The following is a 26905-nucleotide window of genomic DNA, read 5'->3' on the forward strand; positions in this document are numbered from 1 at the left end:
AAGTTTTGATAGGCTTAACCAAAACCACAACTATGAAAATGAAACTTCTCTGAGTTCAGAATCCAGAGCTGAATTTTGCATCCTCACTCCACCTTGGAATTATGGTTCCTGTAGTTTACTTTATCTTAATTTTTTTTTCCCCAAAAGAAAGAATGTGGTCCTACAGAACCCAACTGTGCTGAATACCTGGAAAAGTAGTTTCTCAACAGGTACGGAGCACGCAGGGCCTGCAGACACTTGGTGTGGCTGCAGCCCCCTGGAAGCTGGCTCCATCCCCATCCCCAGCTACAGCGCTCCCGTGCCAAGATGGAGCCAGGCAGCAACGGGGGGGGGCTTTTGTGGCGTCTGCTGGGAACAGAAGTCAGGAAGGAATATCGGGCCGCATCAAAGCTCGGGCTGCTTGGCACCCTGCCTCCCGCAGCCGCCACTGGGAGATGCCCGACAAAGAACACAGGAATCGTTCTGAGCAGCCGTGGACGTGGACAGGATCAGCTTTGCAGCTCGTGGGTATGTCTGCTGGCTTTTCAAGCCTTCTGCTTTACAGGTCAGTCAGCACAGCGTGCAGGGGGCTACATGGAACTGCTCGGAGGTTTTTAACTCCTCTTTGGCACTGCTACACAGCAGCAAGCAGAAAAACGGCTCCAGGCTCCTGAAGCAACAGCCACCCGCGAAGGTGCTACCTCAGCAGCAGAAGCAACGAATTTGGAGCATTCCATAAGGAAGCTTTTTATGAAACCAGATTAATACCACAGTCACATCGTGACAGAAATGTTACATTTACATAACTTTCTACCAGCAGGCCGTCTTCCAGCTCTAAGCCCCTCTGGTCCCTGTAAGCTGCTTTGGCGAAGCTGCCTTCCCTCACACTCACCCACGGGCGAGCAAGCAGCCCGTCTACCAGCTACTACAGAGCCACTACCCTCATCCCACCTCCCACGGGATTCCCAGATTCCTCCCGTCTTCCAGCACAATCCTACAACTACAACTCTCGTGTTTATGGCGTGGCGCCGCCGCGGGCTCCCGGCATGCCCCGTCACCTGGCGCAGCGCACGGCCCCCAGGACCTGGGTCCTGCTGGGAGGCTGCTGGAAAAAGTTTGGCTTCAAAACCATCCATCACAGCCAGGTAACCCTGGGAAGCACTGGAAGGAGCTCCTGCTTCTCCAGCACAGGCCTCAGGACCCCACGGGCTGGTACAGGGCAGACTCCAGGCTGTTGCTGCTCCTCTTGCACGCATGTACGACGTGGGAAATGCCACGATCTTACCTGCAAGTTTCACCCAAAGTCTGACACTCTTAGGGGGGACCGGCTGTCCCCCACACTGCCACGTCCTGGCGTCCATCCAGCACTACCTCTACAGCAAGGCTGAGCCCAAAACCCGGTGTCACAAGCTATTTGTCACAGTCTGGAGCAAGGCTCGCTCCAGACTGTGACAGCTCTTGTGGGGAGCCAGCACCTCGGGTTCCCTCTCATCACTTGGGCTTGATTCTTTGGGGTCCCGGTGCACCCCACAGACCGATTCTTTGGGGTGATGCGAGAGGGCAGACAGTGCCATCAGGCCCTATTAACACCTCATTTCTATCAGGAACCACAGCTGCTGCTGACCCCCCTCTTGCCAGTCCCCGCACCCCCCCTGGGGGCTCCAACAAGTGCCTCCAGGAGGGCACCACCGAGCCCAGTGCCTCCACCAGGGCCTTCCCCACGCCCCAGCCCTGCTGGCGAGCCCCAATTCTTTGACCAAACACTATATTTCCCACCGCCAGGCTCCACCCCACGGTTGCAGAGGCCAGCCCCGGGCTCGGGCTGTTTGTTTCCTTCCTAATTTACCAACCCCAGCGGGAGGAAGCCGGGCTGCTCCCTCCTCGCAGCAGGCGAGCAGGTGGAGGGCTACCCCAGCAGCAAGCACCCACTCCTAGCAGACACAAGACATCGTGAGAAACACCCTAAAAGCACCGAATTCAGCCATCCCACCGGCAGCACCCCCCCAACACCCTGCTGCGACCCCCGGGGGCTGCTGCCAGCCCCACGCCGCCTCCTTTACAGCAGCCTCCGGCGGTGCCCGCTGCCCGGAGCGGAGCCACCAGCCCCCCCGGTGGTTGCGGAGCCCTCCCCCGGCCCTACCTGTGTCCGGCCGGGGCGTGCTAGCGGCGCTGCGGCAGCCCCATGCCGGCGGCGCTGCCCGGTGCCGTAGGGACGGAGCCCGCGCCCCGCTGCCGCCGCTCAGCGGCCCGTCCGCATGGTTACTGCGCGCCCACCGCGCCGCCCCGCCTTTATATACCGCCGCGGGGGGTGCTGGGAAATGTAGTCCTGGCTTACCGGAGATCCATGGAGCGGAGCGCCCCGCGGGACTACAAGTCCCGGCGTGCCCCGCGGTCCTGCCCCCGTCCCGTCCCGCTGAGGTGGCTTCGCCCCCCAGCCCCGGTGCCATCATGTCGCTTGTCCTCTGCCCTGGCAGCCCCTCAGGGGCTGTGTCCCCCCTCACGGAGCGCCCCTGTGGAGGTTGTGCCCGGGAAGGGCCTCCTGCCGACAGCACTAGGTTTAAGGGCTCTGGGAGGAGAATTGTGGATAAGTCTCCCGTTTTTATAGTATTTTGACAACAGTGAAAGCGGTGTCGCAATTCTGAAGCACGGTGGACTCAGTACCAGGAAGGAGAATAATTAAACTGTGTGGAAGAGATGCCCTGCCTGTGAGGAAATGGCTTAGGAGCGCGGACACCGTCAATAAACGACACCAAAGAAAGTTCTTGGGAGTCCTCAGGGTCACAAGCTGCAGCTTGGATGCTTTTCAGAAGCAACCTGACATTTTAATGGCTTTGTCTGGTCTCCTAAGACAATACAGGAACATAAACCTTCCTGGTGAAAGTACAGAAATGATGCAAAAAAGGATTCTAGGGAAGCAAGCAATGGGAACAAGTAGGCGAGATACACCAGCGGGCTGGACACGAGGTGGTTTCCCTGAGCTCTGTAACGGCACAGCTGGAATCCCACAGCTCTGCTGGGGCAGGCTGTTACCAAGTTTGTGTCCGTTTGTTTTTTTTTTTTGAGTACATCACGGGGCAAAAGGGACTGCTGAGAGCTACTGGCAACGCATGCCTGCGAAGACGCCCAGTGCTGTGATTGCAGCACGCACTGAGACTTCATGCGGCCCAAGGAAGTGGGTAGTGTTGCTTTCCATTGGTAGTACAAAAGAAAACAAAAGTCTCCTTCGCTCTGCCCATGCTTTTAGCTGCACAGCCCTGATTTGTGCAGGGAACATGATGTGAAGTGCAGGGAGCTGCTGGCCCACAGGGCGCGTGAAGGTTTCTTTAGCAGGTCCATTCTGCACAGCCCTGAGCAGCAGCTTCCCCACAACATAAAGCTTTACGTGGCGGAGCGCCCAAACCTCCAACAACCGCGGTGCCCCAGCAAGAGGTAAGGAGAAGCCGGGAGCCCACGACCCCTGGCAGCCCCCAGGTAGGGGGGGGGGCAGCACCAGGAGCCAGGCGCGGCCCCTTTAAGACGCGACCACCACGTGACCGCAGCAGCACGTGACGCCGCCCAACATGGCTGCGCCCGGTGGCTGCGGGGCGCTGCTCCTCGTCTGGGCGCTGCTGCTGGCGGCGGGGGCGGACCCGGACCCGGACCCGGACCCAGATCCGGCTCCGGATTCGAATCCGGATCCGGCTCCCGGCGGGTCCTGCGGCTGCGGGGCCGGCCGCGGCGGCGGCGGGCGGGAGGCGGCGGCGCGGCGCTACGCGGAGGCACCGGGCGGTGGCAGCGGCAGTGGCAGGAGCGGGCCGGTGAGCGGCGGGGGCAGCGGGGGGCAGCGACCCCGGCTCCGGCCCCGGCCCCGGCCCCGGCAGCAGCCGGGTGCGGCAGTGCGCTGCCTCCTCGGAACCGCCAGGCTGCTGTGAGCGGGGCTGCCCCGCAGCGCTGCCGGCCCTGCTGCCGGAGCTGGGCTCTGAGCGCACGGAGCTGCGCGGCCAGGTGCCGCTGAGGTGCCGGTGCCCGACAGGAAGCCCTGGGGCACTCCCCGCTGAAGCTGCCCGGCAGGCTGTCAGGATCCCTGCCTGGCAATCTGTCAGGGTTCCCGACTGGCAGCCTGTCAGGATGTTTCAGGGTTTGGGAAGGAACGTGAGGCTGTGCAGCGAGAGTTAATTTCAATTTTTCATACGGTTTCAGGCAGCGATTCACCACTGAGCTTACAGTCTTGCTGAAAGAAGTCTTTGAAGATTGCTTCCAGGAGTTGTTTTAGCTACAGTGGATTGGAAAGGGGTTTTTTGTTTGTTTTGTTTTTGTTTTTTTGAGGTTCTTTTTTAGCCTTCTATTTTTTTGTCAGAGCTGAAATGACACTTGTGGAGTAGCGCTAGCACCATGCTTCACTGGGAAGCATGGCGAGTAGTTCTGTTATGAGACCTGCATTTCCGACATCCCAAACGTCAGGAGCTCGCACCAAGTGCTGCTGTCCCTCAGAATGAGCTGTGCTCGCTTTGCTTTCTGTCACCAGCTCACCTGCTTGAATCCCCTGTAAGAGCAGCGTGTGGCACGGATGGGCACGCACCCTGTCAGCGTGTGCTGGGGCATCGCCAGCACTGGGTTATTCTCCTAGGGGACGCCTCTGTCAGTGCTGACAGGCTTTCCTGGTGCTCACCCATGCACAGGCCTCTGATCCACTGCCAGTAGAGGGAGGTGGCTGAGTTCAGCATGAGTTTGGGGCTGAAAGTAGTCTGGGAGTGCTGACAATGAAGTAGAGGGAGTTTTCTTCCCTACTGCATTCACCACCTGATGAGGAGTTGAGTGGCTTCTCGGCAAGGTAGCTCTTGGGTGGCATTAGCCCCTGAAATGTCACCTGCCAGCTGGGCAGGTTTTAGGGAGCCTGAGCTGTCGTTTGTCCTTCCAGCACAGGCTCCTGAGCAGGGATCCTGGCAGCTCTTGGTATTTCTGAGAGAAGGGCTGCTGGGTGAGGGATGGTTTGCCCAGTCCGTGCTTTTTAGCAGGGTCTCAGGAAGCACACGGTGAGGTAAGAAGAGACCTTTGGGGCCTTTATCTTCTCAGGAAGAACCCTATAAGGCGAAGGGGAAACATGTTTTGGTTCCCTGGAAGTTGGCTGAAGCCTCAAAGGGAATGCATCTTGAAACAGTTAACGTTTAAGGTTATTTTAAGTTTAAGAAAGTTTTTGCTCTTGATTTGTGTTCTGCTCTGTGTTATTTTCTGAGCAGGTGGGGATCGCGGTGTCAGCATTGGTACCTTGCTGTGCTGTTTTCATCCGTACTGCTTCAAGCCAAGAGCACCTTCAAAGATGAGGGAGAGGGGGAGTAAAAGCAGTAAGAGACTTGTCAGTCCTTATTTTTGGTGACCTGTTTGGTGTGGGCTGCTTCCTCTGCAGATGGTGGCTATTCCGGGAGGGGTGTTCACGATGGGCACGGATGAGCCGGAGATTCGGCAGGACGGGGAGGGCCCTGCCCGGAGGGTGCGCCTGAACGGCTTCTACATGGACCAGCACGAGGTCAGCAACGAGGACTTCGAGAGGTTCGTGAACGCGACGGGGTACCTCACGGAGGTAAGGCGGAAGGGTTTTTAGTCTTCTGTCATCTTTGTTGATGATGGCAAAATCCACACTAAGCTTATCCGTTTTTGTAGGCCCTCACAGTGTGATGTTGGAATTTGCATGCTAGAATGGTTTGGATGTAAGTAGTGGAGAGACCAAATTGTCTTGCCTTGCTGCCCAGGAGCCTGAAAGGGCACTAGAATAGATACTTCCTGTTGCTTTTAGCAAGTGTCTTGATCTGTGAACTAAAAATCTTCCCTGCAGTGTGACTGAGGCAGCGTGGGTGAAGTCAACAGGTGGCTGAAGATGTCTACGTGGATTTACGTGTATTTCTTTCTTTGACTTTTGGGTCCTAGGACATCTTTGTACCAGTACAACAATGCTGTTAGTTCTTTTTCCTTAATTTGGAAGACAAGGAGTGAAGGGATTTGAGAAATTTTGCGATAGTTGAGGATTTTGTAGTCAAGTTCTGGAGCACTGCCTCAGGTGGAAGCTGTTTCAGACAGTGCCTTTTCTTCGATTCCAAATCAGCTTCTTTAAAAGCAAACTCAAAATTACTGTTAGGATTTCCTTATTCTTGACAGAATAAAGCTGTGAATGTGGCTGGCATTTTAAGAATGTTTCCCTGATAATGTGATCAATTTTTTGTTCTTCCTCTAGGCAGAGAAATTTGGCGATTCCTTTGTGTTTGAGGGAATGCTGAGTGAAGAAGTGAAGTCTGAAATCCATCAGGCAGTGAGTAACATGGCAGGGTAAAACTTGCTTAGAAGTCACTGGGTAGATGTGTTAGCAGTAATGGCCATAATGTCTAAATTGCATGATCTTCTCCAAAGCCATGTACAAAAACGTGGAGGAGCGTTTGGCCTAGAGGACTAGATTTCCTTGGGTATGGGGGATCAGCAGCCTGGCTCTTCCTCTTATCTCTAGATAAGCAAAGAGAGAGGTGGGACAGTTTGAGAATAAATTATTTCGTTGTTAGGTTTTACTTATGTGCACTGTTTGATGCAAGGTACAACTTGAAGAGTTTAGGGGGTGTTAGGATTTATTCCGACAAACAACCGGGAATACCTGGGTTTTGGTAGCTAAGCCAAATGATAGAAAGAATGAAAGAAAGAATTTTCCTTGTAAGTGCATGGTGCAGTAACTTTGAGTACTGAATGTTCAGAGTTCTATATAAATGATGCTCTTGATGGAGGGGGGAAACCTTTGGAGTTTAATTTTAGCTAAAGGGACAGACTGATATGATTTCTTGAAACCTCCATGCGAGTATGTGCTGTGAATGACTGGCAAAACTGTGGGGTTTGGTTTCCTACTACAAGGAAAGAAAGATTATGAGAATAGTTTGTATCTTTTAATTCAAAGTAAGCATTTGTGTATTGTGAGATCTAATAAGTCTAAAATGAACTTGCCAAATACCAGCATAGTTGATGCTGAAGGGAAGCATGAATGTAGCTGGGATCATCCCATCTTCACCACAGAAAATCCAGCTGACTGTATTAGAGGCATTCTTTTTTCTGCCTTAGTTTTGTGAGGCAGAAATCTCTGAGGTAGGCTCTCTGTTTCTTATTTGAACAGAGTTCCAGCATAAGCTCAGTCTTGGCTACTTGTATGAACAAATACAGCGTTGAGAGCCACTTTCCTGGGTGTGTCAGCCAAATTGTAAAGCACTGGCTGTAATGCCCACAGAAGCAGCATTACGCCAGGAAGCTGGAACGGAGCCCAAATTGGTCTCTTGGCTGCTTTAATTTATCAAGTTTTTCTGTATTTGTTAAATGTGAACTTAGAGTGACTGTCTTTCTGCTCTGTTTTTCCATATTTCTTATTAGGTCACTTTGGGAGGTACTGGCACAAGGAGTGTCTTTGGGATAGGCCTGGAGGAAGACTCTGATTGTTTGGGTAGGGGCTGAGGGAACAGTGCCTGCCTGCCTTGCAGCTTGGCACTTTGTGCTGTCCCTGCAGTCAAACTTACATTCTATAACCTTGTAATATTGTGAGAAGGTGAAGAAGTAAATGCTGCTTTTCCTCCTGTCTGCTTCTTACCCTCACCAGCTACACCCCATGAAACCCAGCTTTGGGGCCAGCACCTCTGTCACAAGGGGAAGGGGTCGGAGGGCAGGAAGCTGTGGAGCTGGGGGCAGACCTCTGATGTCTGAACACCCGGCTTAGCACCTTGTATGGGCTCCTGCCTGTCACTGCTGTGTCTTCTCATTCTAGGATGTGTTTTCTATGAGAGACTATAATTTGAGAGTACTGTGCAGCCCTTAGCTCGGAGGTGCACTGTTACAATGGGATGTAGTCGGCTTCTCAAGCACCCAAATTCTGTGGAGGCAGAGCCAGTAGCTTCCTACAGGTTGTGCTTTCAAGAAACAAGTTGCTACAGACGACTTGCAAGAAACTTCTTACTGATAAAATGTGCAAGTTTTCCAATTATAGTGGGGGGTTTTAAAGGCTCTGTGAAAGCAAATCCCTCCTGGGGTCCGCAAGCTTAAATAGAGGGAAAAAAAAAAAAAAAAGCCAAATCTCAAACTGGTAATTTCTAGCGTGTTAGACTGACTGAAATGTTTAAATCTTAAATCTGGAGGGAAAATGGTGGAAGAAATCTAACACCATTCAAATATTTACAAAAAAAAAAAAGTGAACATATTTTAAAACTTGGCTGCTGCAGCATAGCTGTTAACATGTAATTAGTGAAAGGATAAATAGCGTGAAGTTGGTTTGCATCAACAGATCGTGATGAGAAGAGGAAGGCTCCTCTGTCAGTGCGTACCTCAGTCAGCTGATGCATTAGCTTGTGGTATGGACCTTCCTGAATCACAGCTACACCACGAGAAATGAGATGCAAATGTTTGTGTTACTGGTGCTGAGAAATACCCGCACTGAGCTGATGGGGGAGAAATGGCTGTGCTGCTTCGTGCTCCTAACTTAGATGTGCTTGGAGGCTTTTCTCCAGTGGAAGCACAGCGGGGCTGAATGCAGATGGACACGGGAAGAGCAGTAGGAATGTGTTCTGCAAATCTGATTTCATAGGCAGTGAAGGAATTGGGGAAAGGTGCAGGTGAAGGTGCTGAACCAACTGGAGTGCAGCAGCTCCTATAGAGAGTGAGGCACATGGGGTGTGGGGGGTGTCTGTGGGTTTTGTTCTCTCTGGCAGCCTTGGCTTCTCCACCTCTGAAGCTGGACAGTTTTGTCACAGGCCCTGAAAGGAAGCAGACAGCTAAATTAGAACAGAGGTGGGGCTGGTGAAAGCGAGTGCAGGAGCAAACAGCTTAGCACGTAGAATAATTGTTGGAGCCCTGGGTGTGCGTTTCCTGGAGGTGAGGTGCTCTCCCAGATATCTGCTGCTGCCGGAATGTAGGTGGGACCTAATCCTCCTCTGGAAGGAAGCAGTAAAAAGGGGTGTAGCAGCCAAAAACGGAATTGTTCTGGATTTCTGGAGACTTGAGTTGTCGTTTTGGCCTCTACGTTTGCTGTGTTAATGTGGCAGAGTGGGAATTTAGCACTGCAACGGATGAAGGGGATGCTGGTGGAACTGGCAAGGACTTCTTCAAATTAAAAGAGCGAGACTTTCTAGGGGTAGGGAAGAAGGTTCTTCAGGATTGAAGCTTTTTGTGTGGGCCTACTAGTTTTGATAGCTGAACATTAAAATCTGTTCTTAGACTTGCAGGGTAAAACCAGCTGGTAATTATTTGTGGCCTTGCTTGGATGCTTGGCCCTAATGTCATTACAGGCTAGGATTGCCGATGGGTGGCAGACAGAAGGGTTTTTCCTTTCCTTCTTTTTGGGAGGGTTTTGGAAGATGGGTGGAAAACACCTCAGCACTTAGAGGTTTTGTGGTTCTTGTTTTGTGATGAGCCTCTGCCTGACTGCTTATTTCCCTGACTGAGCTGGGGAAGAAGGGGAGAGGGGAAACGCATGGCCAATGCTGTCATTGCACTTGTGTGCTGTTTTAACATACCCTAGAGCAAAAAGCATGCGGGCTGTGTCTGCAAAATGAGAAGGCACTGAGGTGTACTCCCCAGTGAGGGGTTTAAGGGCTCCTGCAAATAACTGCAAGAGTTCTTGCTTGCTGTGCAGCCACCATGAAACAGGCAAACAGAACAGCACTTACTGAGGCTGGTGTTCAGCATGAGTCAAATTTGCTCACTGGAGAGCTGTGGGAACATTTTCAATCCTTGGCTTGTGGAAGATGGCAAAATTAATTTTTGCTTTTAGGCCAGACAGACTTTGTAATGAAGACACCAGGAGCGTGCAGACCTGCAGCCATCATTTATTCTTGGGAGGTGTTCAGTTTGAATCCCGGGATGCAGTGAAGTCAGTTGATGGCAGGCTTGAGCAAGGGCTGTTAAACTGGAGTTCGGGTCGGTCCAGAGCTCCTGGGTGCTGGGCTCATCCTCATTTGGATGGTAACCTCTTTGGTAGCACTGAGCTGTGCAAGTGTACTTTGAGCAATTCCTCTAAATAAGAGGAATTCCACTAAGTCAGAGGAAACTGGAACCAGAGGAGGAGGTGGGCGAGCCTGCTTCTTGCAGACCCCAGTGCTGCAAAAAATCTCCACGTGGAGTTGTGAAGGTGGAGCTGTTGAACTGTACAGCTCTATTTTCTGATGCCGTTCACTTCTGGGACTAAAAGACATGCAACAGGCAGCTCTCACTGAAACTACCACTAAAATTGTTCCCTATTTATTGTACAAACTACCCCTGTGAAGTGGGGCATTGCCTGTGCTGGAGGCTGTTGGTGTATCCGTGCATGCCTTGTTCTTAGAGCTCATATTCATTTGGTTATTGGAAAAAATGACTCGCTTGAGTGCAGATTTAGATGTTGGCTGAAAAATAAGCTTCCAAAGATGGAACTCACCAGGAATATCAGTTCCTTAAAAGAAGCTTCTCTGGATTCCAAAACTTGCACTTAATGAATCTTGCTGGATTTTAGTATTAAATAGTTCTGGCTATTTTTCTTGGAGGACTCACACAGCTGTGAAGTATAACGCTGTTTGAAGGCGATTCAATGACCTTTCCTCATGTGAAGGAAAATGTCTCTTCATAAAAGCAAAGGGCTCGTTTTCAATTAAATATGAAATCCTTTCTCTAACTCAAACTGTATTTATTCTAATTCTACAAAGCTGCCGCATTTCATTTTTGCAGTACTGCAATCTCAAACTCCTTACAAGCATTGGGACTTAAGGCAAGCAATATCTGTAATTTTAATAGTGATGTTAAAACAAAATAGCATCTACTATGAAACTAAAACCCTTACTGCCTTCATTTCTGAGCTAATGAGGGAGGCCTGAAGCCACAAAATAAAAGTGAAAACAGATTCTTCTGTAATTCTTCAGTAATTGGAGCTTTTTGGGGCAGGAACTTTTAACTGATGTACTGAACAGTACGAGACCTGTGGCATTACGGGAGCTGGTGCGATCCAGTGTTAGTTACTGGGGTACCTCAGCTGCTGCTTTGCTGCTGTTTCAGCGTTCTTAATTACTGCTTTGGCGGAGAACTTGGCAATCGTGTTTCAGTTCAGCTTATGTACATAATTACAGAATGTTTGCTGTGTTGCAGAGTGTCTTGGAGCACAAATACGAATTACAGCTGCGTATGCAGCCCGCAGTCCCCTCTGCAGCTCCATGGTGACCCTGATAACCAGCTCCGAGGGACCCGCTCTTCGCGCCGAGCCCCGGAGCCTGCTCACGCTCCCACTATTTACATTGCGACGTCTCCCTGCCTCAGTTCCAGCTGTTCCAACTTAAACACAGGCCAGTTGCCATGGGGATGAAGAGTCCATAGAAATAGGTCACGCTTGTGCCCTTTGCAGCGCGCTGGTGGCAGGGAGAGCAGCGCTGTGGGCAGAGGTGTGCAGGCAGCGTGCTGCTGCTTCAGGGCTTCTCCTTGCACCTGGAGAAGGGCTGCGGCACCGAGGGGAGCTGCTGCAGGGCTTCAGCTTGCTCAGAGCCATCCCTTCTGGTGTGGTGTGTTCTCCATTTGACCGCAGAGCTGAGTGGGCAGGGGGCTGTGCTTTGTGCCCCCCTCCTGCTGATTCCCCGCTGACCATGGGCTTGAAGAAGTAGGTGAGAGCAAGCAGCCAGCATGCTGTGGGGTCCATGTCAGCCCCAGGAGCGGGGCCATGCAAGTTGTCACTGTGTGGTAACTGTTGGTCGTTCAGGTACACGTCTTGGCCTGGTGTGTGCTGCTCGCAACTGTGACTGCAGCCCTTATCACCTGAAAATAGTTTCGTAATGCTGCAGCATATCTGGACGAGAGCATGAATTTCTTGTGCTCGCATGGGCCTGACTTCATGTTGAAAGCTGCAGCTTCACTATTTCAAGTGAGTGACTGAGTGTCAGAAGTGGAATTAGACCCCAATTAACTGCTCAGTTGACTTTTTCTTTATTTATTCATTTATTTTATTTATTTTAAGGGCATTTCCCTACTGCTTTTGCAGTGCCAGTAGCATGGTATAATGCTGATGATGGAACTGACTTTCCTGATGTTTCCCTATCCCCCCTCCCCTTTTTTCTTCTGTGTGTATTTAGGAAGGAATTTTCTTCACGATAATTGCAAAGTAGTCTAAAAGTCTTAAAACCAGCAGTTAATGGAGCAATTAAAGTTAGGATATCCCAGCCTACCTTGATAAGAAAATTGAATACTTAAAACTTCTCAAATTTTATGCAAGCTGATGGTGGGAGTACAGGCTTCAGCTGTGCAAATCGCTTCATTTGAGCGGAAAATCGTAGGTTGGAGTTAACTGTTGAGGTGCCTCCACGCTGTGTAATCCCAGAGCTTCTCGCTTCTGCAGTGCTAAGGGTCTGTGATAAGCAGAACAGGGAGTTCTTCAAATTTAATCCTGAAGCAGAGAGCTGGATAATCCCGAGTCTTCAGCTGGATCAGACCAAAGCAAGCACTGAGCTGCTCTGCCTCAGAAGCGTGGTTTGCTCCTGGAGCTGCCTTCCCGCCTGTATTGAGGCAGTTGTGTGAGGTTTGCAGAGCTGCTCTGTTTAGCCAATTCTCTCACAAGTGATAGGCTATGCAGTAAAGAGCTAAAAAGGATCTCTGCTCCATTTTTTTTTAAATTTAGCGTCTCTTCAGGATCTATTCGGCAGCATATGCTGCTGTGTGCACAAAGTGGCTCTGCTGCCAGTCTCCAGAACCCGTGTTCAGGAGCGCGGCGTGAGAACGCTCCGCGTTAGGGAAGGAACTAAGCTCATTAGTGGCAAGGGAGGGCTTTGCTGTACTGAATGTGATGTTGTAATATCTGTGTCTAATTAGCTTTCCTGCTAATTAGATTTAGAGCAATTAAAAGCTTTAAAGACTTCTGAGAAGTTTTTGAAAGGACTGTAAATTTCAGGTATGTGACTTTTCTCGTTGGGAAAGAGCATCCTGGCGCGCACTCAGTGCTGTTGGTGGCTGACTTAAATTAGTTCCCAATTAATTATTGCAGTCTGTATGTAGTCTGTCACTGCTGCCGGTGTCCTAGTACTGTGTGTGTAACTTCTGTAAGGATCTGGGTGTTCTGCAAAGACTGGCAGCCGTTTGGTGTTCAGTTCATCGGAGCCAGAAACAGAAGATCTGCACGCGCAGTGCTCTCAAGTGGAGAGACTATATTTTCCTCAGTTTAAAATAAACCATTTTGATTGAAAGCATCTGCTTTTTCTTTTGCATAATGAAAATGTTTTCCATAATTAGTCTTCCAAAGTGTAAGTCTTTGCAGTCTCTTGCAGAGATTTTTCCCCTAAACTAGAGGTGTAATTTGTACAAAACAATAAAAACAATAAAAAAAAAAAACCCCAAACCACAAAACTTTTGTTCAGTAACTATCAGAATCAAATTTTACTGCTGATATTTCATGTTCAACATGAACTTTTAGCAAATAGTACTGTGGCTCTCTTATTTTCCTTTAAGAGATGTCAGATTCTGGCTTCATGTTTCTGTCCTGTCTGGAGTGTAGATTAAACCTCATGAATTTCAGGGAATTGGTTAAATCAGCCTAGTTCTAAGCCTATTAACTGCAGCATCTGTTTAGCAGCTTGGCCATTCTGAGGCTTTAGGATAGTGCTGTGAGAGGATCTCAGCTGAATGGAAATCCCATCTTTGGGTTTGGATGCTCAGTAACAAAGCTGTAGTCTCTAGTGAGAGCAAATACTTTAGTCCAGGATCGCTCTTGATTGACAATAACCGGCCTTTAGGTAAGGGACCCAGGCATCTGCTGGGGGCAAATCTGCCTGTGATGATGGGAGGAGAGGGAAAACCTGCCAAGGGAGCTGTTTTTAGTGGGGACTGGATTGGATGCTTGAAAAATAAGGTGCTGTGTGTATGTGTATTACGAGCACTTCACTTCATTTATTTTTTATTTTTTATTTTTTTATTTTTTTTTCCTGTTCAAACATTGAAGTAAGAGATCTGAGGTTTGGATGAGACTTTTCCTTAACTAATGTATGTCAGAGATGACTCCTGTTTCTGACGTACATCATTATGTTCAATGCTCCTCACTATTGAAGAGTGAAGCCTCCTCCTAGAAGTCAAGAGTTAAATGTGCTTGGAAGTAAGCACAGTAGAAGAAATCGCTAATTAATATTTTTTTGGCTTTGCAAAACCAAATTTGAGACTTTTGGTTAGTGAAGTCCTCTGTTTACATTATTACACAATCTGTTTGCAAGGAGATCTTCAGTAAACAGCCTTTTTTAATGAAAAAAAAAAAAGCTTCACTTCTGTGTCACCTCTGTCTCCACCTTCTGGAAGCTGATAGCCAAGAATTCAGACTCAGCTAACCGAGTTAAAATAGCTGGAAAGCAAACGTGTCGCAAGATGCGTGTTTTGACCCTAGTTAAAGGATGTCATCAAGATCTTGTTTTAGTTATTCCAAAACACTGACTCCAGGGAGCAAATAGCTGAGATGAAAAGCCTCTCAAGGCCAAAACTGTCTTTTATAATCTCTGCGGTATGTGCCAGGCCAAAAGGCTCAGCATTTGGTCTCCCTCTCCCTTCTTTTGGGGTGGTGTTTTCTTTGTGCTGCCCATACCTTTGGATATTTTTGGCCAGTGCCACTGTAACATGGATGAAGTGATCTGCCTGGTCCATCAGGGGTGGTTGGGGATGTGATGGGTCAGTTAGCTACAGGCAGAGCCTCGAGCTATGAGTTAAGGCTTGTGGCCAGCTGCCACGTTGTGTTTGTTTCTGAATAACCTGCACCTGGGAATTCAGGTGATCTTCCCTGGCCATTCTTGTCCTTTTTCAGGTTGCAGCTGCTCCCTGGTGGCTGCCTGTGAAGGGGGCCAGCTGGAAGCACCCTGAGGGGCCTGACTCCAATATCTTCAACAGGTAAGTCTTAATTAGCCATTCAGTTATAACATAAATATATAAATAATGCTTGTTGAACATAAACCTGTACACGTGCACCAAGAACCAAGGTGCAACAAAGGGGTTTCGGTTAGTTACCTGCTTGCTGCTGCTCCTGGGGCCGTTTTCACTTCCAGGGCGCTGTGTGCAGCGTTCAGTGGCTGTAGGACTGATGTCCCAGCAGGATTTCAAACCTGGCTGTGATTACTTTCCATCCTGGGATAAAAGAGACCATACTGAAACGTGCTTCAGTGTGTGTGTTCCACTGCTGCTGCATACATACAAGTAGAAGAGTTGATCCTGTAGGGGTTAGTAAGTTTAGAACAGGCAGTGCAAATCTGGTTGTGGAGGTGAAGAGCAACTGCGAGCTGCGTGCATGCTCGAGGAGTGTGTGTAGTGCCTTCCACCTGGGATTCAGAAGCCTGAAGAGTTTTGTGTTTTTAATGTATTCTGGCTTTGTGGGCTGATTATGGAAAATCAGTTGTTACTTTATCTGGAAGCTAAATGCTTTGGGAAAAATGTATTCTGAGCAGCCTACGGTGAGTGCCGTGCCTTGCTAGTGCTAACTGTGAGACCTGCTAGTCGATATCTTTACACAGTCACTTCTGGTTGAGAAGAAGAATGAATTCCATGCCTAGAAAGTCAAAAGGCTTCATTTTCTCGGGTAGCTTAGGTAGCTGCTGCAGCAGTAGCTCTGGGCTGCACAGTTAGGAGCCATTGCTGCAGTTGTGCCCGTTACTGTGCTTGGATGTGGCTGTCCTCGTTTGGGACCTCTCACATATATTGCAAGCCTTTCACTAGGCAGGTGACAATGAAGTTAATGCTAACTGCTTCCCTAGTTAAAGTTTCTAAACTGCTGCTGGAAATAGGCAGCCTCTCTAGCCTAGATCTAGTAGGTGCTGGCATGTTTTGGAGTCCCCTAAGGACGGGGTCGTGTTAGTGTAACATCACCTGCTGCCTGCACAGCTTGCTAACGAGTCCGTTGTCGTTTCTCCAAGGGCAATGAAAGACTTATCTGAGGCAAAAATAGAGATAGTATCAGGAGGCATTGTTAGGGGAGGTTGAGAAATTTAGGTCACAGTCAGCACATGAGAGTTGGAAGCCTGCCACGCAAATCTGGTGTTGTACAAACTTGGCCTGGTACAGCTGCTAGCGAGCTCCTCGCGTGGAAGCACTGCAGCGGCCAAGCAGGCCTGGACTGGCTCGTTAAATGAGGCAGAAAAGGCAAGTTCATAGAAAGCCCTCTGAGGCTGTCTTCTGGGGAAGTAACCCCAGCTCTTGAAGTGACTTGGTGCATTGGAGGCTTGGATGGGGAGGGTCCTGGGACAAGGAGGACGAGGCGTTCGTTCAGGGTTTGTGGAGAGGGAAGCCAGGATTCGAATGCAGTCAGTCCTAGAACCAAACCAAAGGAAAGAACAAAAAGGAAAAGAACAAAGGAAAGAAACAAAAGGAGCCTTTGTGTAAGCTGTGGGCTGCCTGAAACAACAACAACAACAACAACAACAAAAAAAAAAGCTTTGTTAAACTTGTGCAGTTTGCTGCTTCCTGGATTGGGAGCTGCAAAAGACGATGCAGGTAGGAGTAAGGACGCTCATCGCACCTATCGTAACTTGTGCAGTCCTGGCTGGAGCAGCGAGGCTGTGAGCTCCCTCACGGTGCTTTGTGGCCAGCTCTTCAAAATTTCATTAAGTGCCTGTGCTGTGTGGCTGTGGGGCTGCCCAGCTGTGCTGATGAACTTGTCCCATTTGTTTTCTTCCCCAGAATGGATCATCCAGTTCTTCACGTGTCCTGGAATGATGCTGTGGCATTTTGCACGTGGGCAGGGAAGCGATTACCAACTGAGGCTGAGTGGGAATACAGCTGCCGAGGGGGCCTTGAGAATAGGTAAATGCCGCTGATGTGTCTCTGATAGTGTGGAAAACTGTGGTATTTACTAGGTTGGGAAAAGCCTTGAGGCTTTTTTATGGCCCTGCACATTTCTTCCTTGTACAGGATGTGTTTCTGTGGAAAATACAACCCAGGCTTATTGTGAACACATTCCTTTAGGTAAATGAATTTCCATAAATACCTGAGGGGTATTTTGTCATCTAAGTTCTGTAACAGAGAAAGAATGCAAAGAGCCCAACCAGAGGAGATGTGACACTGCCAGGACACGGGGCTGCTGGCATCGCAGGCAGGAGATGGAAGATAAAAAAGGGGCTTGGTGCCAAGGCTGAAAGAGCTGCCAGAGAGATGGAGAAGTAAATAAGTGTTGCTTCACAGCAGTTTAGGGGCAGTGGATACGCCTGGTAGGTGTCAGTGGGCTTAGAGAGAAGAGGAGGATGAGGTGAACAACAGTTTGTGTATTGTCCCTCCTGTGTCCTGGACTGCACAGGGCAGCGCTAGCAAGTGCTGCCTTCCTGCCCTCCGTGTACATGTTGTCCTTGCAGAAGCCTCGTTAACTTTTAATTCTGGTAGATACTGGTACAAACTGGAGTGGGATACAAATTGTTTCCCCAGGGTAAGGGTGGCTAAGGTGTTTTATTTTTATTGAAGAAAAAAAAGTAAGTTTGACAACTGGTTTTCTGCCTTTTAACAGGCTTTTCCCCTGGGGCAACAAGCTTCAGCCAAAAGGCCAGCACTATGCTAATATCTGGCAGGGAGTGTTCCCAAGCAACAACACTGCAGAAGATGGGTACAAAGGAACTGCACCAGTAAGTGTCTCAACGTGAACTATCATACAGGAACAAACTTCTTCCTAAAATTGAGGCCTGTGTTGAACACAGTGAACAGCGGTCGTTTTCCTCTACTGTACTCTTTCACCTTTAGATTGTCAAGTTCCAAAATATTTCACTGCAGGCTCAAGTATTACCAAGGGATGCTTTTTAAAAGCTTAATTGAAAAGTAAAGATTATCTTCACTCTAACTTCTAGTTCCTCTCAGACTGACCTCTTTTCCCTATCTCCTGTAACTTTTGAGTCAGCTGCTGAAATACTTTCTGCCTCCACATTTGGCATAGCAAATTTCTTAGCTCTCATTTTTGGTTAGGTGTTCCCAAGGCTACAAAATTGTACAATAGTTTAAAAGCAACAAAACTTCCCTTTTTGGAAAGGCTGAGCCTGTCCGATATGGCAAACAATGGAGTGGAATTTTAAAGACAAGCTTGTGAATAAATTAGGTGGCAGTCAAAATAAGTCTGGAGGGCTTAATCAGCGGAGAAATCTGTACATGTGTGAGCTGACAGCCGCTCTTGCTTTTCTTAGGTGGGAAAGGGAACTGGAATCTGGAAGTTAGAGGCATGAGCATGCAGCTTAGAATACAAATGCTACGTGCAGGTCTGTGTTTGATCAAACAGTGCCCCTCTTTGGAGGATTGGTCAGCAAAACTGATGAGAAGGTGCCGTGTGCCTTCATGGTGCTGAGAACACAGAGGATGATACCAGTGCATTCTTCCATTCAGTTTTATTTAAATGGAGTATGTAAAAGTATTACAGCTCTGCACTACTAGCTTGTTTGTCTTTGAGATATGAAGGCAGATGTTCTTGGCAGAGATGAACGTGCCTTCAGCAGACAGGTCTTCAGGTTGAAAAACCTTATTGAATGTGGCGTGGTTTAAAGAACTTGCATTTGTGCTATGTATCTTCTGTAGGTCACTGCGTTTCCTCCCAATGGGTATGGCTTGTACAACATTGTAGGAAACGCCTGGGAATGGACATCGGACTGGTGGGCTGTGCAGCATTCAGCAGAGGAAGCTCATAACCCTGTAAGTATTTTATTGGCATCACGTGAGGTTCAGAACTCCCTCTTAGAGCTCCGGTCTGGTTGCTGTTCAGAATCATCCTGTGCTTTGCTCCTCTCTGTGTGGGATGGGCTGAGTTCTGGTGAATCAGCAAGTATCACAGCACAAGCCATCAGCACTGAACTAGTAGTGTAGCTGTGCCATTTTATTTATTTTCTTGGACAAACCTCCACAATTGGTTAGCAATTGAATACTTCCAAGCTGGCCAATAATTTGCCAATACAGTGGAATTACTTCTTAAAAAAGTAAATAAAATGTGAGAGGGTTGTTTTGTTGCTGCAAGCTGCGCTATTTATTTCTTTTTCCAGGTGGAGAACAAGCCATTCTGAATTATTTTAATGCCTTCTACTAGCTCATTTAAAACTCGGCATGTAATAAAGCTGACACTTATGGGTAGAAGTAGCTTACTGAGCTTTGACAGGGTTAATCTTTTGTTTTCTTTGTGGCAGCCAGAGAAAGAGGCCCAGCAGGGTAAGCTTTGTTTGTGGGGTTTCTCACGCGCTATCTCTCGGTAGATTCAAGCTCTAATATTACATCCCCTTCTCTCTCACTTATCTAGGATGACTAAATCTGAGAAATGAACTGCTCCGTTCTCACAGAGCTTGTTTTGTTCAGACACAGTTATCTGTAATGAGAAAACGAGTTAAACCTCTCTGGGCAGGAGCTATCTGTTGCTGCAGGATTTGAGTATCCCCATGCTGTGGTCTCGTGTGATACGCTGGCTTTGTCTGGTGTGCTGGACGTGATCACAGCCCTGTGAGAAGTCAGTGGTTGGAAGCAGCTTGAGGAACCTGCGAAATTTATCTGCTGGTCAGTACGTAGCAGAGGCTGACATCCTGCTCTTCCAGGAGGATGTTGTCAGCATGAGAAAACAGTCTCATCTTGGGGTCTAAATTGCCATAGTTCTGTACTAGCAGTTTGATCATCCTGGTGGAGAAACTGGAGACCTGATGTGTACTGATCACATTGGGCAATTTCAAGTTATTGTATCCCAATAAGGTCCTTCAGGTCTTTCTGGTGGGTGAAGCTATGTGTCAGATGATATGGTTACACATCTCTTCCCAGGTAACTGAAATGTTGGGAATATAGGGGTTTTTGTTGCTTGACTTGAAAAAAAATAAAAATAGGATGAGCCATTCTTTACTTCTTGTTGGCAGGCAGTCATAGCAGTTTAACAATAGTTTATTTTTATTAAAAAAAAAAAAAAAAGGCAGCAACACTCCTTTCCGTTGGAACCTTGGCTGTGCTGTACACCAGGTGCTATTTCTCAGTGTGTACAAATCAGTCACATGATGCAATTAGAGAATATCACGATCATTCAAAATTTCTACCCATTTCTGTAATAATTCTGTAATAATTCAGTAATAACGAAAAGCTGTGTTGGATGAATTCTCTTGAATGTATAAATACACACCCCTCGCTTTCAAACACCAGCTCTTGCCTTGCATACATTCTGTGTTGAATTAATTGGTGAGAAACCAGAGTTATATTTCACTTCAGAGTTTTGCTCTTTGTTACACAGACTTACAGCCTCTTAAGCTTAGGTTTTTAAATTCGGCACAAACATTTCCCAAACACTTCAGAAAAGATTTAACAAGGAGGCGTCAACAATGATGCTTTTAGTTTTTTTTCAGTTGGGAAACGAAGTGTCAGGATCTAAGGTCTGAGGCCAGGCCCTCCAACGTGAATTCCAAGAGCTCTTCTGATTAAATGGATAAGGAAACCGAATCTCATAATGTGAAAAGTTGTCCCAAAATAGCCAGGCTGCAGTATCTTCTGAGACATTAAAAATGATTAGCGCCATATCTATCAGAGCCAATCTCTTCAGTCTCTCCAGAGTACAAGTCGGTGTAACCTATATATAGGATATGTTCCTTCTGCCTAAAGGACTAGGAGTTCTTCTAGAGGGTCAGAGTTTGGTGAAAGGGTTTTTTTTTTTTTTATTTTTTTAACACATTTAGTGTAAGATCTGAAACTTTCCGTCTTCTACAACTGGAGAGATTTTGTGGATTTGTAACAAGGAATGTAACAAGGAATTCTACGCATGCTTTTTTCCTGTAATTCATTGGCTTGCATTCACAAATGATTACCAAGGGCAAAAAATAAACTGGGACATCTGAAAGTGTTTTGTAAGTCGTTTGCTGTCTTCTCAAAGTATTAGATTTATATCGTTCTATAACAGTGGTTTAAAAAAAAGCAAAAAAAAAAACAACTTCTTTGCCAGGTATAGGACCGTGTAGGACCTTTACCGTATGCTCCAGCAGTTATAGCTGTGTAGCTGGACAATGAACCTGCTTTTAACCCTAAATTAGCAGAGCCCTCTTCGTTCAGAGGAGCTGTTTCGGAGCTACCAGCAAAGATCACTGCTCTGTGTTTGCATTGCAGTTTTTAATGGGAAATCCTGCTCAACAGCTCCATTGTTTTCTGGTTTGTCTTGTTCTCATGTGGCTTTTTTTAGGTCAGTTTTCTGATGCCTGGCTGTACCCTGGCTTCCCTTAAAATGAGATTAGCAGGTTGTTTGAGTCGATTGTGCTTGTTCGTGGCTTATCGTACTGCGGGGCCCAGTGCATCTGCAGGCAAGGTTTGGAAGTCAGCTCCCAGAGACCTTGGAGAAGGAGTGAGCCTGCCTGCGGGGGAGCACCCGGGCACGGAAATCAGAGGACACAGTACGTGGGTGTGTTTTTCCTCGCATGTTTGTAGGATATTCAGTGTAGTAGGCCAGACTTTTTTTTTTCCCTACCTGTTCTCTTAAAAGCTTTTGCACTAATTGTGAGGCTGCTGAGGTTCCAGAATGGGAAGGCTTCAAAACATGAAGGCTCTTAGGGCAGTCACATTCAGTGGGTGCAGCTGAGAGCTTCTTTAGCTTTTCTTTGCGGAATCCCCTCCCAAAGGACCTCCTTCCTAGAGGGGAACTAGTCCTGCATTAACGAGGTGTTAGAGGTGAAAATTTCCTTCAGTGAGTGTAATTTTATATTGGTCAAGGCCTTTTTCTTGAGGCATGTACAGAATAAAAATTCAACTCCCTACAACGCTGAGAGGCTTCTTAGTGGCTGTACTGCCTTTTAGGCTTTGCTTGCCACTTACCTGATAAAACAGTTTGTTTTCTTGATCTTGTTTGTCACGTTTTAGGACACTTTGGCTCCTTCCTAACAGCAGTTTGTCAATGCACAGGGTCTGTAGGAAGCGTGTAAGAATGCTTGGTATCAATACTGGAAACCAGGCATCGCAGCAGCCTGATGGTAAGCAGATTGCAGCAGCAACTTTCACAGCTTAAAGGACTGCAGTGGGAGAATCGCTCACCTGTGTAATAAGCGTGTCAAATCACCCAATCATCTAGCTAGCAAAAGTGTTATCAAGGAAGCCCAGCTTTCTCCTTGAACTCGTGGGCCATTATTTGGAGTTGGAATTGAAAAAGAATTGTGAAATAACCTTGTTAAAGCAATTCTAGGGCCAATTTCATAAGCAGTTTAAATAAATCACATACATTACCCTGCAAACGTACCTGCAATTACAAAATTGTTGCTCGTAAGTGCAGTGCTTTCTGCAGACCTCTTTAGCTGTCACAGCCCCACATAATAACAAATTCAGTACCCGGTGACTGGGAGGTGTTACCGACTGCCTCGCAGCGCAGCCACTGACTTGTGCTGTGAGTCTGCACTTGGGACTGGGAAGGGAACAAACACCAGGCGCTGGATATTGCAGCCCCTTGTCTCTAACTGGCCACAGATCAGTACAGCTGTGCTTAGAGGAGCGGAGCTGCTCTGTGTTAGAGGCTCGCAGGCCCACAGGGTGATGAACGCAGGGGCTGTGGTGGTGTTTGTGCAACCCCCTGCGGAGCTGACACGGAGCAGTGGAGCTGACAACTCAGCTCTCAGCGAGCCTGCAGGCTGGTGTGTGAGGGCATGTAACCTGTCCTTAGGAAAGGTCTGAGGCTACAAAATCAGAACTGTGTTCAGAGCATTACTCTCATGATTGCCACTGTGCTTTTTACAGCCTGATACCAGGTGCTTTACAGAAACAGGCGGTGCTCTCTGGGCAGGTAGGTTACAGCTGAGATGTTGCAGTCAGAGGGGGAGGACATCGACTCACCTGTCTGCAAAGCCTTGGCCACCTCATCATTTCAAGCTCCTTGTTCAGACACAGCTGAAGTTGGTTGTTTGCTCTGAATATTCACGCGTGCTCCTTGTCCATCTCCCTGTACCCCTTACCCTGCTAACCGGTGTTGTCCTCCCCACAGACAGGGCCCTCCTCAGGGACTGACAAAGTGAAGAAGGGCGGATCCTACATGTGCCACAAGGTAAGGCGAGAAGGGCTGCAGCAGAATCCATCAGTTCAGCCACTGGCTGGTTGGCAGGCCCTGCTTTTCCAGCCATTTCCATTTATTTCTGATGTAGGAGGCTAAGCTGAACGTACTGCTGGGCAGCCAGTATGGGGCAGCAGTCAGAGACAGACCTTGCCAGCACGCTGCCAGCCTTCTGCACAAAGCTGTATGGGTGTTTGTGTTATTGTTCTCACTAGATATTGCTAGCTTGCTTCTGGAAGGAGACAGATGTCTCTGTGGCAAGGAGGAAGTAAGCATAGACACTGTTGCCCAGGAAAGCTGAAGCTTATTCAGCTCTGACTTGCAGAGTTTTTGGTTGCACGGGAAACTGAAAGCAACTTGACCAAGATCCCAGTTCTAGATAAACGTACCCTTGTATGATATGGAGCTGAGTGTAAAAGGCCACTGACCTTTTATCATCTGAAATTCAAAACCTTCAATGCTTTTTATCATCATATATAATACTTCTTTATCACCAGGCTTGGCATGACAACCTGGAAAACAGCACAGATATTGTTCAATGCCGATTTTAACTCAAACCGAAACTTCCAAAGCGAGGTCTGAATGCACGCTTGGTGTCTGGGTGAACAGCGAAGGTAGCGTGCCGAGTACCAGGACTTCTCATGTGCCTTGGTTCTGAGTGTGCTGTGGGGGCTGCTCCATCCACTCTGAGGCTGCTCCTCCCTAGAAAATACCTTTTGATCTTGGAGGACCCATAACTTATTTCCAAAATTTCCTTTGGAAAATAATATACGTCCTTCTCCAAATAATAAATGTGGAAAAAGCTTCCATGATAGCAGACATGAAATCCTTTCTGGAAAGTCTGGGTACACCACATGGAACAGCCTTTCATGTTCTTCTGGTTTAACTTCTACTGGGAAGTACGGGAAATGTTTTGCAAAGCTACTTTCATGAACATAAATCATGTTTTAAACTCTGTTCATGCTGCACTGGAGAAAATGCTCACTGTACATCTCCTTTGTCATTAAAGCTCTTCTGTTCTTTTTTCCCCTTGCAAAGCCTGCTGCTGGCAAACAATCCTCTTAATTAGATTAAATCTTTCTACAGTGAGATCCCATTTTCTACACTGACTTCCTTCTTAGGTGAAATCAATGTCAGATGTTAATTAGCAGTTTTGATTAAATTAACACTCGAATAGACTCATCTTCAGTGCTGAATAATGCGACCCAGTTTAAAGGCTTGTGAAGATTCTAGTCTGTCCTAGAGTTTTTGTAGGTGATGAAACTAGGCTGTGTACCAAGGCCAAAAAAAATCACCGAGTACAATTAGTGTAAGGGCTTTGCATGAGCTGCCTAAAAATCTGTGTAGACTCATTGCTCTTCTACCTCTTGGAGCTGACCAATTAAGTACTTTCTTACAAATACATGTAGCACATTCTTTTATTTTGGAAGTAGTTCAGCTTCTGCACCCTAATAGCGTGCCGTAAATTTAGGGGTAGACCTCTGCTGTGTGATAGCACAGTGTGCCCCCTTCTTGTTTAGGGCTTTGTGTTGGTAGCAGGGTGAGCGAGGAGCTGGTGTTGGGATGTCTCCTTAGGTGGAGAGACTCATGGGGAGAAACATTCAGTGCCCTGCTGCCTCTGCAGAGATCGTGTGGGTCTCAGTGATGGTCGCCTGAGCACGAGCTGTCAGTGCCCTCGTGGCTGCACAGGGACAATTGCTGCAGTAACTACGCCCAAACTCCTGAAGGGATTTTTATTTAAAGGGCTGGGGGAAACACGCACTATCCTCTGTTCTCCCCTAGCCCCCCAGAGTGGGGGGGGGTGTCTGATTTTTAATTTTTAATTAATTTAATTAATTGGTTGAGAGCCTGGCTATATGCAGCTGACCCAGCCGGAAAGAAACAGCAGCATTTTTGTTGGAGGCCAGGAGCTTGCAGCTGGAGGAGAGGAGCAAAAAGCCTTGGCCAGGTGTGGTGAAGTACCAGCAGAGCACCCGGCTGGCTGTGAGCTCACAGCGTTTCTCCAAGTGACTGGTACAGGCGTAGAGCTCTACAAGCACTGTGGTCCTCCCTGGAGTTGTTCCAGGTGCCATTTTTGCTCTGACTGGTCCCTCGCAGGAGCACCAAGTTCTGCCAGCAGAATGAAAGCTCTGAGGCTGTTCAGCAACACACAGACGAGGTGGCAGTGGCTCTTCCCTTTGCTTTTGGAGACAGCTGCAGTGACTGCTGCCCGTGCTCATAGCTTTTGCTAGGAATATCTGAAAAGCAACTGGGTCATTTTATCAGTGGCTTCATTTTAAGTGTTAATAATTTTTACAGCTGCCAGACCAGATTACATCTCCATTCCCAATATCCATAAAACACTGCCATAGGAATGGTGGGAAGAAGTTTGTTTCTAGTGACTCCTTTCTTCTTTTCTCATCTCATTCAGCCAAACTCTTTATCGGGTGCTGGTACCTGCTCATTTTCAGTTTCCCCTAGTACCCTGATGCAGAATAGGGCAGTGACAGTGGTCATTTTAGTTTTTGTCCAGGCCATGATGCGTTATTGGCCTACATTAGCCTACTCTCGTGGTTTTTTGCCATTCAGACTCCCCTTTGCATCTGTTGCAGCTGGTCTCTTCGTAGGACTGTTTCCCTTCTCTCTGGCACGGCGATTTTGATCCGTGTCAGTTCATCGGGGCGTGTGGAGTGCCTTGCTGTGTCGCTAACCCTTTCACCTAGGGGAACACGAGCCGTGGCAGGCCTGGTGACCATTTCCCCGTTTTCTCTCCAGTCTTACTGCTACAGGTACCGCTGTGCAGCCCGCAGCCAGAACACCCCCGACAGCTCCGCTTCCAATCTGGGCTTCCGCTGCGCAGCCGATGCCCTGCCAGGGCTGCAGTGACAGAGGGCTCCCACCCCGACTGGGCGGCTCAGCTGCACCCGAGGACATAAGGAGACAAAAAAGACATAGGGATTGACGCCTGCTGCTGAGACAGAACGTAAAAAACCCCTCACGTGCCTGTGGGGCAGGGGGTCCAGCACCAGCCCCCGTCTCTTGGAGCTTCCTGGATTTATCTCTGGGGAACCCGGCCTGGGTTTCTGTCCTGACCGACCTCTTATTGCCGTGGGTTTCAGTGGGGGTGTCCTGGAGCTGCACTGGCACAAAACCGAGCAAAACCACGCTGATTGTATTTTAAAAGGTTGAGTTTTGTAGATCCTTTGGAAAAGATCTTTTAAGAGTTTTGTGTATGGTTTGAATTTCCACGCTCAAATCCCATCAACGAGGACTTTCATAGATTTGAGAGCTTTAAAAGAAATTTGAAGTGGTTACTGCGTCTGTGACCCCGTGGGGTCACCAGTTTGAGAAGAGGTGAGGACTGGAAGGACAGCTGCCCCCACGGGCGGGCAGCTCTCACATCGCATCCTGCCTGCACAGAAGATCAGCTCCAGGAAGGTGCTGCTTGTGGCGTGGTGTTTGCTCCTCTTCAGGACCTGCCTTCTGCAGCTGAGGGGTGGCAATCCGCACCCTGATGGTTAGGGATGGGATGTGCATGGCTGAATAAAATGTAAAGCATCTCTTTAGGTTTAAGGCTCTTCCTGATGGAAAGACGCTGGCACCTTCCTTGGAGTTTCTCCTGGACGTGCTGTAGGCCTGTTTGGGGGACTTGGAAATCACAAAAATGGCATTAGAAACCGGGGCTAACAGCTGGCTCTGCCTGAACACCGGGTCGTTAAAGTGAAAAAGAGGTAAATGTAACTGAGCCTCAAGGCCTAAAAAGGTAAATTCAGAAACTGTTCTCTCTATTCAAACAAACAAAAACTTCATTTAGTAGAATAATTGCAGCACGGAGAAGCAGGGGTACTGTCAGCTACCTCGGTTGGGGATCTGAATGTATTTCAGCCCTTCTGCAAAGCGCTTTGCACTCTCTCTCACTCTGACCACAGCAGCTGGAGGCACTGCTGTGCCAGGGAGCCCGAAGCTGTCCCTGCAGTAAGCTCTGTCCCCAAAGGG

The 26905-nt window shown here is 48.2% G+C and overlaps 1 protein-coding gene across 2 annotated transcripts; it reads left to right on the top strand.

The window, feature by feature from the left end:
* The first annotated feature begins 3060 nt into the window (after window positions 1–3060).
* On the top strand, window positions 3061–26469 carry SUMF1 (sulfatase modifying factor 1). 2 transcript variants are annotated; one of them, XM_084531340.1, is made up of 9 exons: window positions 3061–3408; window positions 5363–5536; window positions 6185–6259; window positions 14750–14832; window positions 16612–16734; window positions 17429–17543; window positions 18478–18591; window positions 22865–22924; window positions 25685–26469. In XM_084531340.1, the coding sequence occupies exons 2-9, from the start codon at window positions 5363–5365 to the stop codon at window positions 25793–25795; spliced, it is 855 nt and encodes a 284-aa protein (XP_084387466.1). In that variant the 5' UTR covers window positions 3061–3408; the 3' UTR covers window positions 25796–26469. The 2 variants fall into 2 exon arrangements, with proteins under 2 accessions (XP_084387466.1, XP_084387467.1); XM_084531341.1 differs by lacking the exon at window positions 3061–3408 and adding an exon at window positions 3550–3776.
* The last annotated feature ends 436 nt before the right edge of the window (window positions 26470–26905 follow it).

Source organism: Aythya ferina (assembly GCF_964211825.1).
Source record: "Aythya ferina genome assembly, chromosome: 10".
Lineage (NCBI taxonomy): Eukaryota > Metazoa > Chordata > Aves > Anseriformes > Anatidae > Aythya > Aythya ferina.